General features: G+C 49.9%; 2 protein-coding genes across 6 annotated transcripts in view; one reads left to right on the top strand and one right to left on the bottom strand.

Moving 5' to 3' along the window:
* FBXO17 (F-box protein 17) overlaps positions 1-9,169 on the top strand; it is a 31,947-nt gene extending 22,778 nt beyond the window's left edge. For all 3 annotated transcript variants that reach the window (XM_070770994.1, XM_070770993.1, XM_019978239.2), the window contains exons 4-7: positions 3,024-3,135; positions 4,991-5,086; positions 5,616-5,751; positions 7,857-9,169. In XM_070770994.1, the coding sequence (XP_070627095.1) occupies positions 3,024-3,135; positions 4,991-5,086; positions 5,616-5,751; positions 7,857-8,000 (488 nt within the window). In that variant the 3' untranslated portion in view covers positions 8,001-9,169. The remainder of the gene's footprint in view (positions 1-3,023; positions 3,136-4,990; positions 5,087-5,615; positions 5,752-7,856) is intronic.
* Positions 9,170-10,019: 850 nt separating this feature from the next.
* On the bottom strand, positions 10,020-12,167 carry MRPS12 (mitochondrial ribosomal protein S12). Of its 3 annotated transcripts, none has more exons than XM_019979481.2 (3): positions 12,035-12,167; positions 11,469-11,536; positions 10,020-10,823 (listed from the first exon to the last, which is right to left on the bottom strand). In XM_019979481.2, exons 2-3 carry the CDS (start codon positions 11,515-11,517, stop codon positions 10,453-10,455), a joined length of 420 nt encoding a protein of 139 aa, XP_019835040.1. In that variant the 5' UTR covers positions 11,518-11,536; positions 12,035-12,167; the 3' UTR covers positions 10,020-10,452. The 3 variants fall into 3 exon arrangements, with proteins under 3 accessions (XP_019835040.1, XP_019835043.1, XP_019835041.1); XM_019979484.2 differs by having other exon boundaries at positions 11,965-12,086; XM_019979482.2 differs by having other exon boundaries at positions 11,981-12,079.
* Positions 12,168-12,242: the final 75 nt, after the last annotated feature.

The raw sequence follows: 12,242 nt of genomic DNA, 5'->3' as shown, positions 1-12,242 counted from the left end.
TACTCTTTTCCCAGTTTTGAACCAGTCTGTTGTTTCATGTCTGGTTCTAACTGTTGCTTCTTGACCTGCGTACAGGTTTCTCAGGAGGCAGGTAAAGTGGTCTGGTATTCCCATCTTTTTATAATTTCCACAGTTTGTTGTGATCCACACAGTTAAAGGCTTTAGTGTAGTCAATGAAGCGGAAGTAGATGTTTTTCTGGAATTCCCTTGCTTTTTTTATGATCTACTGGATGTTGGCAATTTGATCTCTGGTTCCTCTGTCTTTTCTAAATCCAGCTTGTATATCTGAAAGATTTTGGTTTACATACTGTTGAAGCCTAGCTTGAGGGATTTTGAGCATTACCTTGATAGCTTGTGAGTTGATTGGATTGTGCGGTAGTTTGAACATTAACTTTGGCAATGCTCTTCTTTGGGATTGGAATGAAAACTGATCTTTTCCAGTCCTGTGGCCACTGCTGAGTTTTCCAAATTTGCTGGCATAATGAGTGCAGCACTTTAACAGCATCATCTTTTAGGATTTGAAATAGCTCAGCTGGAATTCCATCACCTCCACTAGCTTTGTTCATAGTAATGCTTTCTAAGGCCCACTTGACTTCACACTCCAGATATCTGGCTCTGAGTGACCACACCATTGTGGTTTTCCCAGTCATTAAGACCGTTATTTGTATAGTTCTTCTGTGTATTCTTGCCACCTCCTTTTAATCTCTTTTGCTTCAATTAGTCCCTTATGGTTTCTGTCCCATCCCTTGAATGAAATGTGCCCTTGGTATCCAAATTTCTTGAAGAGATCTCTAGTCTTTCCCATTCTATTGTTTTCCTCTATTTCTTTGCATCATTCACTTAAAAAGGCTTTCTTTCCTCTCCTTGCTGTTCTTTCAGTTCAGTTCAGTTCAGTTGCTCAGTCGTGTCTGACTCTTTGTGACCCCATGAATTGCAGCACACCAGGCCTCCCTGTCCTTCACCAACTCCTGGAGTTCACTCAGACTTATGTCCATCGAGTCGGTGATGCCATCCAGCCATCTCATCCTCTGTCATCCCCTTCTCCTCCTGCCCCCAATCCCTCCCAGCATCACAGTCTTTTCCAGTGAGTCAACTCTTCGCATAAGGTGGCCAAAGTACTGGAGTTTCAGCTTTAGCATCATTCCTTCCAAAGAACACCCAGGGCTGATCACCTTTAGAATGGACTGGTTGGATCTCCTTGCAGTCCAAGGGACTCTCAAGAGACTTCTCCAACACCACAGTTCAAAAGCATCAATTCTTCGGCGCTCAGCTTTCTTCACAGTCCAACTCTCACATCCATACATGACCACTGGAAAAACCATAGCCTTGACTAGACGAACCTTTCTTGGCAAAGTAATATCTCTGCTTTTGAATGTGCTATCTAGGTTGGTCATAACTTTCCTTTCAAGGAGTAAGTGTCTTTTAATTTCATGGCTACAGTCACCATCTGCAGTGATTTTGGAGCCCCCAAAAATAAAGTCTGACACTGTTTCCAGTATTTCCCCATCTATTTCCCATGAAGTGATGGGACCAGATGCCATGATCTTCGTTTTCTGAATGTTGAGCTTTAAGCCAACATTTTCACTCTCCTCTTTCACTTTCATCAAGAGGCTTTTTAGTTCCTCTTCACTTTCTGCCATAAGGGTGGTGTCATCTGTATATCTGAGGTTATTGATATTTCTCCCGGCAATCTTGATTCCAGCTTGTGCTTCTTCCAACCCAGCATTTCTCATGATGTACTCTGTGTATAAGTTAAATAAGCAGGGTGACAATATACAGCCTTGACGTACTCTTTTTCCTATTTGGAACCAGTCTGTTGTTCCATGTCCAGTTCTAACTGTTGCTTCCTGACCTGCATATAGGTTTCTCAAGAGGCAGGTCAGGTGGTCTGGTATTCCCATCTCTTGAAGAATTTTCCACAGTTTATTGTGATCCACACAGTCAAAGGCTTTGCCATAGTCAATGAAGCAGAAATGTTTTTCTGGAACTCTCTTGCTTTTTCGATGATCCAGCGGATGTTGGCAATTTGATCTCTGGTTCCTCTGCCTTTTCTAAAACCAGCTTGAACATCTGGAAGTTCACGGTTCACATATTGCTGAAGCCTTGCTGTTTTTGGTACTCTGCATTCAAATGGGTATCTTTCCCTTTCTCCTTTGCGTTTCGCTTCTCGTCTTCTCTCAGTTCAGACAACCACTTTGCCTTCTTGCATTTCTTTTTCTTTGGGATGGTTATGGTCACTGTCTCCTATACATTACAAACCTCCATTCATAGTTATCTGTCTACCAGATCTAATCCTTTGAATCTATTCATCACCTCCACTGTATAATCATAAGGGATTTGATTTAGGTCGTGCCTGCATGGTCTAGTGGTTTTCCCTACTTTCTTCAATTTTGCAATAAGGAGCTGATGATCTGAGTTACAGTCAGCTCCAGGTCTTGTTTTTGCTGATTGTCAAAAGTTTCTTCATCTTCCGCTGCAAAGAATATAATCAATCTGATTTCGGTATTGACCATCTTGTGATGTCCATGTGTGGAGTCTTCTCTTGTTGGAAGAGGGTGTTTGCCACTGGACCACTGGGGAAGTCCCCTCAACTCAGTGGGCAGTAGTTAAAGGGTGAGGGGTCAGGGGAGGGCTGGGGAGAAACCGACTGGGCTCTGACAGGGGGCGGAGCTTGCATAGAACTATCAGGCCTTTTTGAGAGGCTGTGGGAAGGGGAACTGAGTAAATGGGCGGGGTCAAGGCTGGAGGATCCCAGAGGTAGCACCCCGGGCGGGCGGGGCCAGAATTAAAGTCCAGTGGTTCAAGAGATTTAAGAGAGGCAGGGCAGGGGACTGGGCCCAGGGAGGCTGAGAAGAAGCTGAGTGGATGCACCGAGCTGAGTGAGGCGGTCGGGGGGTGGGTCCACAAAGACTGCCTGCTGGGAGGGAGGGGCCGGTGGACCGAGCACATTAGATAGTGGTGGGCTCCCTCCTGGGCAAGCTGGAGCGCGAATCCCCCGTGTTTAACCCTATTACATCCCACAGAGGGCTTCAGAGGCTGGGAGGTGGAGCACGGCGGGAATGGCTGGGCCGTGGAAAAGAACCTCATAATGATGCCGGGCGCTCCTTCCCAGACCTGCTTCGTGACTTCGTTCGAGTGAGTGGCCCTTGATCACTGGGGCGAGGGAGGGGGAACCCTACCCTACGGTCCTCATCCTCACCCTCACCCACGTTCACACTCTCCTTCCCACATGCATGTACTCAGTCATTCGACTAATAATTGTCAGCCTTTTGAATTCCCTCTTTTGTCAGTTACCTGTTCCTATTTTTACCACTTACTTTATTTATTTGGCTGCATCAGGTCTTAGTTGCGGCATACAAACTCTCAGTTGCAGCATGTGGGATCTAGTTCCCTGACCAGGGATGGAACCCAGGCCCCCTGCACTGGGAGCATGGAGTCTTAGCCACTGGACCGCCAGGGAAGTCCCTGCCTGTTCATATTTTTATTAAGGTTGATGTCTTATTCTCGTTGATACACAAGAATTCCTATATATTCTAGATGTCAGTTGTTTGTCCATCCTGGACATTACAGAAATCTCCCACTCTACCATATGAATTAAGTGTGTCCATGGTATTCTTTGTTATTTTCATATGATCAAATTCATCTTTTTGCTTTAGAATTTGTTTTTGAAATTTTGTTTAAAAAATCCTTCCCTCCCCTTAGATCCTAACAGTGTTCACTTCTACTCTTTTCTAGTAACCTCATAGTTTTATCTTTTATATTTAGATCTTTAATCCACCTTTGAATGTGATGTTCGGTAAGGATCCAGTTTTTTGTTTTTCCCTCTATATACTGAGCCAGTTTTCCCAACACCATGTACTAAAGAATCCTTTCTTTCACCATGGAATGTCAGCGCCACCTCCATCGTTTATGAAGTTCCCATACATAGCTAGATGTGTCCTTGAGCACTCTGTTCTGGTCAGTTTATCAGTTCTCATGATAAATCACTATTTCTGTTATTATGGCACATTGAAATTCAAGAAGGACTATTTACAAAGGTACAGGCAGACCACAAGAGATACTGCAGGACCCTAGGCTAGGGGGAAGGGACATTATTACCCCTAGGCCTGGCAGGGGTAAGGGAGAAAACAGTTATTGAAACATGATGACAGAGAAAGCTGGGAGGAGAGGGCACTGTGGAAAGGGTCCTTTCTTGGAGAGACACAAAGTCCCACTATGATCCCTTGGGAGGGAGCCAGGAGGATAAATACCCTGATTCCACTCTCTTCTCCCTTCTGCTGCTGCTGCTGCTGCTGCTAAGTCGCTTCAGTCGTGTCCGACTCTTTGCAACCCCATAGACGGCGGCCCACCAGGCTTCCCCGTCCCTGGGATTCTCCAGGCAAGAACACTGGAGTGGGTTGCCATTTCCTTCTCCAATGCATGAAAGTGAAAAGTGAAAGTGAAATCGCTCACTCTTGTCCGACTCTAGTGACCCCATGCACTGCAGCCTACCAGGCTTCTCCAGCCATGAGATTTTCCAGGCATAAGTACTGGAGTGGGGTGCCATGGCCTTCTCCCTTCTATCTGCTGCTAAAGCTTCCCACTGACTGACCCAACAGGAAGTAGAGGGGAAGGGAGACCCTTCCATACAGGCAACACAATCTTAGACGGGGGGCCTCTTGGATCGTGAGGAGACCTCAGAACTCTCGCTCAGATGTCTACTGTGGTGTGCCTCTATTTGCATTCATGTTCTGGTCCCCACAAATATAAGGGGCAAGCCTGCATACGGTCCAGCCTCCTGGTGCCACAGCGGAGTGAATGATGGAGGGGAATCTGAGAGGCCAACAGGGATGCCCACAGCCCATTATACGTCTTGTCTGGTAGAGCAGCCCTAAGGGGCCGCTTCAGACAGGATAGTCAGGGGAGGCTTCCAGGAGGAGGTGATTTCTGGGCTGTGATTTAAATGATGGAACTCTTGGCCCTCCACCCCGCATTATCCCCCTCTTCCTAGATGGTGCTTTAAGAGGCAGCTTGTGGACTTGGTGATGGAAGGGGTGTGGCAGGAGCTGCTCGACAGCGCCCAAATCGAGATCTGTGTGGCCGACTGGTGAGTAAAGAGTGGCAACCTGCCCACACCGCCACCCCGGTGGAGGTGGTAGGTCTAAAGAAGGGGCTCATTTCACACCCTGTCACTCCCATGGGCTGGCACTGCTACTGTGTCCCCTTCATAGTGAGGCTGAAAGAAGGGAAGCTATGCTCTCATAGTAGCAGAGCCAGGCAGGGACGGACCTTTAGCGAGCCCAGGCTCTGGCTCCACCCTAGGAACATCCAGGCTCCTCCCCCAGCTCTGGCTCCACCCCAAGAACACTCAGACTCCTCCCCCAGACTCTGGCCCCTCTTCAAGAACACCCAGGCTCCTCCCCCAAGTTTTGGCTCCACCCCGGAACACCCAGGCTCCTGCCCCAAACTCTGGCCCCACCCCAGGAACACCCAGGCTCCTCCTCCAGGCTCTGGCTCCCCCTCAGGGGCACCTAGGCTCCTCCCCCTAGGTTCCCAGGCCTGGCATCATCAAAGTTCCTGGAGGCCAGAGACCTAAGTGGGTAGCGGAGACGTGAAGGCTCACCACCACTTGGCAGGTGGGGTGCCCGGGAGAACTGCGGCTGCATCTACCGGCTTCGGGTCCGCCTCCTGGACGTGTATGAAAATGAAGTGGTCAAGTTCTCGGCCTCACCCAACCCGGTCCTTCAGTGGACTGAAAGAGGCTGCCGACAGGTGGGTCCAGACCGCCTTCCACACCACCCTTGACCTGTCCAGGGGCACATCCACTTCTCACCCTGCTCAAATTCAGTTCTCAGCTCTCAGCACCACCATCTGTATCTATAATAACAACAGCTAACAATTATTAAGCCCTTATTACAGGCCTGTCCAAAAGTTTTACCCATTAATTTATTTCATTAGCACAATGACCTATTCAATAGACATTTATTGAGCACCTACTGTGTACCGGGCACTGCTGTAGTTGCTCGGAATGCAGTGGTGAACCAAAATCCTTGCTGGAATGCATGTGGTGAACCAAAATCCTTGCTCCTTCCCCATTCTAGAGTTGGGGAAACTGAGGGACGGAAGTGACACCCAAACTCACCCTAAAGCATGCAGGGCTTGATTCAAAGCCACAGTGGCTCCTGAGCCTAAGCTGTCATGGTCATCATACCTCACTTATCAAAGTAACCTTTGGTCTTCTGGTTCAATTCCTGATCTTCTCCCTCCAATCCCAACCCAACACACAGACTCAGCATCTAGAAAGCTATTAAAAAGTGAATAAAAAAAAAAAAAAATCAGACCACAGATTTCACCTGCCTGTAACCGTCCCAAGGCTACATCTCAGAACAAAAGCCAATATCCTATCATGCAGTTATAAAAAGGAGTGAAGTACAGATTCACACCTCAACATGGGTGACCCATGAAAACATTGTGCTAAATGAAAGAGGCCACATATTGTATGATAACATTTATATGAAATTTCCAGAATAAGCAAAGCCCTAGAGACACATGCAAAGAGCCAACTCACTGGAAAAGACTGATGCTGGGAAAGACTGAGGGCAGGAGGAGAAAGGGGCGACAAAGGATGAGAGGGTTGGATGGCATCACCAAGTCAATGGACATGAGTTCAACGAACTCCAGGAGATAGTTAAGGACAGGAAAGCCTGACATGCTGCAATCCATGGGGTTGCAAAGAGTCAGACATGACTTAGTGACTGAACAACATAGAAACAAAAAGCAGATAGATTAGTGGTTGCCAGAGGACAGAGGGAGGGAGGAATTGGAAATGACAGCTAATGGATTTGAGGTTTTTTCCTAGGGTGATGAAATGTTCCAGATTTAGATAGTGCTGATGGTTGCATAATATTACAAATGTGCAAAAAAAATAAATAAATAATACACTGAATTGTAGTCTTAAATGGTATGTTAGGTGAATTTGAATTTCAGCTCAATTTAAAAAATTACCAAAAAAGCCAGAAGCAAGGGACTTCCCTGTGGTTAAGACTCTGTGCTTCCACTACAGGAGGCATAAGTTCCATCCCTGGTAGGGGAACTAAGATCCCACAAGCCCAGTGGCATAGCCTCAAAAAATTAAAAGCCAGAAGCCGAAGTTCTTCTGGGGCCCATCTCAAATGCCCCACGTGCTCTGCCCACTGCCTCCTTGACACCCTTTCCTACTTCCCTCACTCTGCTTGCGGCACGCGGCCACCTCAGGGCTTTTGCACTGTTCCTCTGTCTGGACCACTCTTCCTCCAGATCCCCACCTCCACTAGGTCTCTGCTCAAATGTCATCTCAGCGCAGCCCTTGCTTACTCATATTACAACCCCACCCACTTGCAGAATTTCCTCCACCCTTTCCCCCCCTGTCTTCAGTGTCAGAATCTAGACTCTCAGCTTCACCAGGAAAAGATTTATTTATTTATTTTTGGCAGCAATGGGTCTTCATTGCTGCATGAAGGCTGTTCTCTAGTTACAGCGAGCAGGGGTTACTCTCCAGTTACAGTGCATAGACTTCTCACAGCGGTGGCTTCTTTTGCTGCAGAGCACAGGCTTTAGGGTTTGTGGGTTCAGCAGGAGCAGCAGCACACGGGCTTAGTTGCTCCAGGGCATGTGGGATCTTCCCAGACCTGGGCTCGAACCTATGTCCTCTGCCTTGGCAGGCAGATTCTTAACCACTGGACTAGAAGGAAGTCCCAGGATGAGCTCTTTGGGCTGCTTTCTTCATTGCGATATCCCCAGTGCCTGGAGCAGGGTCAGGTGATGGAGACGATATGTCAAGGAGGCGGAGGAAGAGGAGCCCCTGGAGCCTCACTCCCTCCCTCTCCTTCCCTGCGCAGGTCTCCCACGTCTTTACCAACTTTGGCAAGGGTATCCGCTACGTGTCTTTTGAGCAGTATGGAAGAGACACGCGTTCCTGGGTGGGGCACTACGGCACCCTTGTGACCCACTCCAGTGTGAGGGTCAGGATCCGCCTGTCCTAGCTAACCAGCCTGACCCAGCCTTCCAGGACAGACTGCCATCTGCCGGACACTAACGACAATCAAGGGCGGCTTTTGCAGCCAGGAGCCAGAGGATGCCTGTGGAAGGGTCTGGGGAGGTCCTGTGTGGCCTGTTCCCGGCACTCTTCCAGTGAACCCCACTTGCTGCTGCTTCAACCAAGAAACCAGGGATCCAACGGGCTGGTCACTTGCTTCCCCAGGGCAGTGTCAAAGAGTAACTCAGAGACCTGTACTGTACTTGTAAATTTCTTTCTCACATGTGTGCTGATCAGTTGATGCTGGTTTAGTCACCAAGTCGTGTCCAATTCTTGTGACCCCTTGGACTGTAGCCCACCAGGCTCCTCTGTCTATGGGATTTCCCAGGCAAGAATACTGGAGTGGATTGCCATTTCCTTCTCCAGGCCATCTTCCTGACCCAGGGATCAAACCCACATCTCCTGCACTGGCAGGTGGATTCTTTAGTGACGGAGCCACCAGGGAAATCCCATCAGTTGATGTGTTAGTTGCTCAGTCGTGTCCAAGTCTTTGTGACCCCATGGACTGTAGCCCACCAGGCTTCTCCGTCCATAGGATTCTCCAGGTAAGAATACTGGAGTGGATTGCCATTCCCTTCTCCAGAGGATCTTCCCAACCCAGGGATCGAACCCACTGAGTCAAAAAGCAAAGGCCAAACCCAGGTTAAAAATAGAGGAATGCTGCTAACAATCCTGGACAAGGACTCTTGTCAGCGTATTTTGGGGTTAAGGCAATTGCTGGCAGGGAGCAGAGTTGTCCTCGGGGGGACCAACAGGGGCCTCAAAGGGAACCCATCCTCTCCTTTGGGGTAATCTCTGGGACTCAGTAGTGGGGCCCATGCAAGCTCCTCCAGCACCACACCCAACAGCTCCTCTCCTCTGAGCCATACAGGTGCCATTTCTTTCAGAATTCCTAAGGCCCAGTCTGCACTGACCCCCAAACTGTATCCTCTACCCCCACCTCCTGGCCCTGTGTCGGGCAGCCTCTCCTTCTGCCAAGACGACAGCCTCCTTTTCTCCACACCTGAGCCCACTTGGAGAAGGACTCCGGGAGCAAGGCTCCCCTGATGTCTCCCAGTTTCCCTAGCTGAGTGCAGCTGACAAGCCAGCTTAATAAAAAATTGGTGCAGAGTGTGAGCTGATGGGGGATTTTATCTGTAACTGATGTGCTTGTCTGCCCCCAGCTCTGACCCTAAAAGGCCATGTGGGTTATTTCCAATAGTGAGAACCTCGGGGTGCTAAGTGCCATGCAAGAAGTGGGTGAGTTTCGAGAACACAGATGGGTCACCAGGACTCAGCCAACAGCTCCCCTGCCTGTTCTCAGCTGTTCTCCCAGCAGTTCTCAGGGAGGTACCCCATTGTCACTGCCATTTGGTCCAGAAGGAAACAGGTTCAGAGTTTAAAAGGCCTGCCCAGGGTCACCTGGCCAGGAAGTAGGGGAAGCCAGACTTGAACCAGACGTTGGGCTCCAGAGCCCAATGATATATGCTCAGCTCCCAAATCTTAAAACCACGGTACTTCCCCAGTGGTGCAGTGGGCAAAACGCTGCACTTCCAGTCCAAGGGGAGAGAGTTCAATCCTTGGTAGAAGAATTAAGATCCCACATGCAGCGTGGTGTGGCCAAAAAACAGAGAAAAAAAAACTCTAACCTGGCCAAGCACATGATCAGGTGAGGTCCGCATCACTCTCAGTGCCATGGAAATGGAGCCAGAGTGGGGAACAAATATACCCAGAGTCACAGAGCAAGGAAGAGGCAGAGGAGGTAGGATTTGAACACAGGTGTGTGTGTCTGAGCAGAGCCATGCACGCCAACCAATCCCAGCAACACCCTTTTGCTGCCAATGTTACAATTACTGGCACTTTTCAGATGAGGAAGCTTGACAGGAGGGCTTTCATGTCCAGGCCCTTGGCCTGAAGGAAGGGGAACTGGACCTCAGCGCTGCCCACCTGATTCCAAAGCTTGTAACAGCGGTCACTGCACGTGCTATTATACACGTAAAAGCATCTGGTTTAATCGTCACCAAATCCAACAGAGGGGATACTGTGAGCGGAGTTATTTTTTTTCTGGTGAAGGAAATTGAGGCCGGGGGATGTCCAGTTGCCAAGACCACAAAGAGGGTGAATACCACACAAGAGGGTTCAGGTCACAAACCTTGGGGGCTGGGGTCTTTATTGCAACCCCTCCCCAGAAGATGGCAGTACAGAGTCTTGTCCCAGCAGAAGAGGTTGTTGGAGCCAGCATGGAAGCCAACGGTGTTGAGAGAGGGGCGCCCAGGACCCCTATGGGTTAAGGGTCCACTGGGCTGGGCTTTGAACCCAGACCAGCTACTTCTAGAGCTGGACTTGCTTCCTCAGGGCACTGCAGGTGCACCAAGGGAAAGAAAGTTCTGAGTGATGATCCACCCACCGGGTCCCCACAGTCACTTCTTCTTCTGCACGTGGCCACAGTCGTACTTGCCGCGCACGACCTTGAGCTTGACACCCGGCAGGTCCTGCGTGCGGCCGCCCTGTACGAGGACCACGTGGTGCTCCTGCAGGTTGTGGCCCTCTCCAGGGATGAAGCAGACGGCCTCCCGGCCAGTGCTGAGCCTCACGCGGCAACACTTGCGGTTGGCTGAGTTGGGCTTCTTGGGCTTGCGGATAAAGGTGCGCAGGACCACACCCTTCAGCTGTGGCCGGCCCTCCGTCGGGCCTGGTTTCGAAGGCGGAAACTTCGGGGGGCCCCGACGGTGTAGCTGGTTCAGGGTGGCCATGGGACGCGTGCCCCAAGGCCGGGGGGCCAGGGCTAGGCCTGGAGAGACACCAGGAGGGCGGAAGAGAGATTATTATCCCAGCGAACAGATAACAGCATCAGCCACTCGCTCTTTTGTTTGAGGCACCGTTCCAAGTACTTCCCAGGGCTATATTTGTTTATGGCTGGGGGTACTCATGGCTGAGAGTAATATTAATAACATTTATGGAGCAATCACCATGTGTCGGGTTCTTTTTTAAGCATTTCGTAAGAATTAACTTACAGGTTTCCACTGTGTCCTGTACTGTTCTATGCCTCGTATCTACGTTAACACACACCGCCCCACAGCCACCCTCTGAGGTGGGGGGGAGGCTGGTCTCTGGGCCGTGTTACTCCCCCTGTCACCCCACTTCCATCCCCATGAGCAGATTCTGTCAACTGAGACTTCACAACTGATCGGAATCCCCTTCCTCCTCCACAGCATCCACCCTGGTCCTGTCTACCCTTGATTCTCACTGGACTCTCCTGTCCTCCTCCTCCCAGGTCTCCCTATTTCTACTGTCTGCTCCCCACATGCATCCAGAGGTACCCTGTGGACACTGGGTCAGATACATTCCTCCCCTGCTCAGAGCCTCCCTATGGCTCCATCTCAGTCCGATGAAGAGCCAAATTCCCACCCAGAGGAACCCCAAGCCCCCCACTTACCATAATTTAGGGACATGCTAAGGCCACGGAGAAGGCCGGACCAAGACATCCCACCGCCTGCAGAGTCCCTGTATAAGGGGATAAGATAAAGTGGCCTTCATTGGGGTAGGGTCCAAATTCTCCCCAACTCTCCCTATTTAGTGAAATTAAAGTCACTCAGTCGTGTCCGACTCTTTGTGACCCCATGGACTATACAGGTCATGGAATTCTCCACGCCAGAATACTGGAGTGGGCAGCCTTTCCCTTCTCCAGGGCATCTTCCAAACCCAAAGATCGAACCCAGGTGCCCCACACTGCAGGCGGATTCTTTACCAGCTGAGCCACAATGGAAGCCCCAATTCTCCCCCACCCTCCCTATTTAGCCTTCCGGTCAAATCTAAGCAATTTCCTCTACCGTATAACCGCAACCCCTAACGCTGCTAAGAGAAAGTCCCTCCGTAAGTTTAGGCTTGCACTGAATAAGCTCTCGGGGAGCCAACAGTCTCTGCTCACATACAGAATAAAACGGGAACCTGAGGGGAGACCCCGGAGGTTTGGAGAACTCGAGCTCCGTAGACTTTACCGACCCTAGCCCGGTCCGCCGACACGCTGAAACCGATCTCTAGCTCGATCTGCGGGGAACAGAGAACGATTGGACAACGATAGTGTCAATCTCGGGCAACTGTTCTCATTGAATTGTGTTTTTTTGAGGCATAGAAGGGCTTCACCCCTCCCAGGGTCTGATTGGCTAGTCTCGAGCAGAACAGCAGCTTTGTAATTGGTCTAAATGAGTAG

Source organism: Bos indicus, chromosome 18, assembly GCF_029378745.1.
Source record: "Bos indicus isolate NIAB-ARS_2022 breed Sahiwal x Tharparkar chromosome 18, NIAB-ARS_B.indTharparkar_mat_pri_1.0, whole genome shotgun sequence".
NCBI classification, from domain to species: Eukaryota; Metazoa; Chordata; class Mammalia; order Artiodactyla; family Bovidae; genus Bos; species Bos indicus.
This window is presented reverse-complemented; position numbering and strand designations above follow the sequence as displayed.

Bases quoted from the DNA above. Each gene is read 5' to 3' on its own strand.
- MRPS12 (XM_019979481.2), bottom strand. From the start codon at position 11,517: ATGTCTTGGTCCGGCCTTCTCCGTGGCCTTAGCATGTCCCTAAATTAT. The intron at 10,824-11,468 runs GTAAGTGGGGGG...GTGTCTCTCCAG, and splicing joins TAGCATGTCCCTAAATTATG to GCCTAGCCCTGGCCCCCCGG.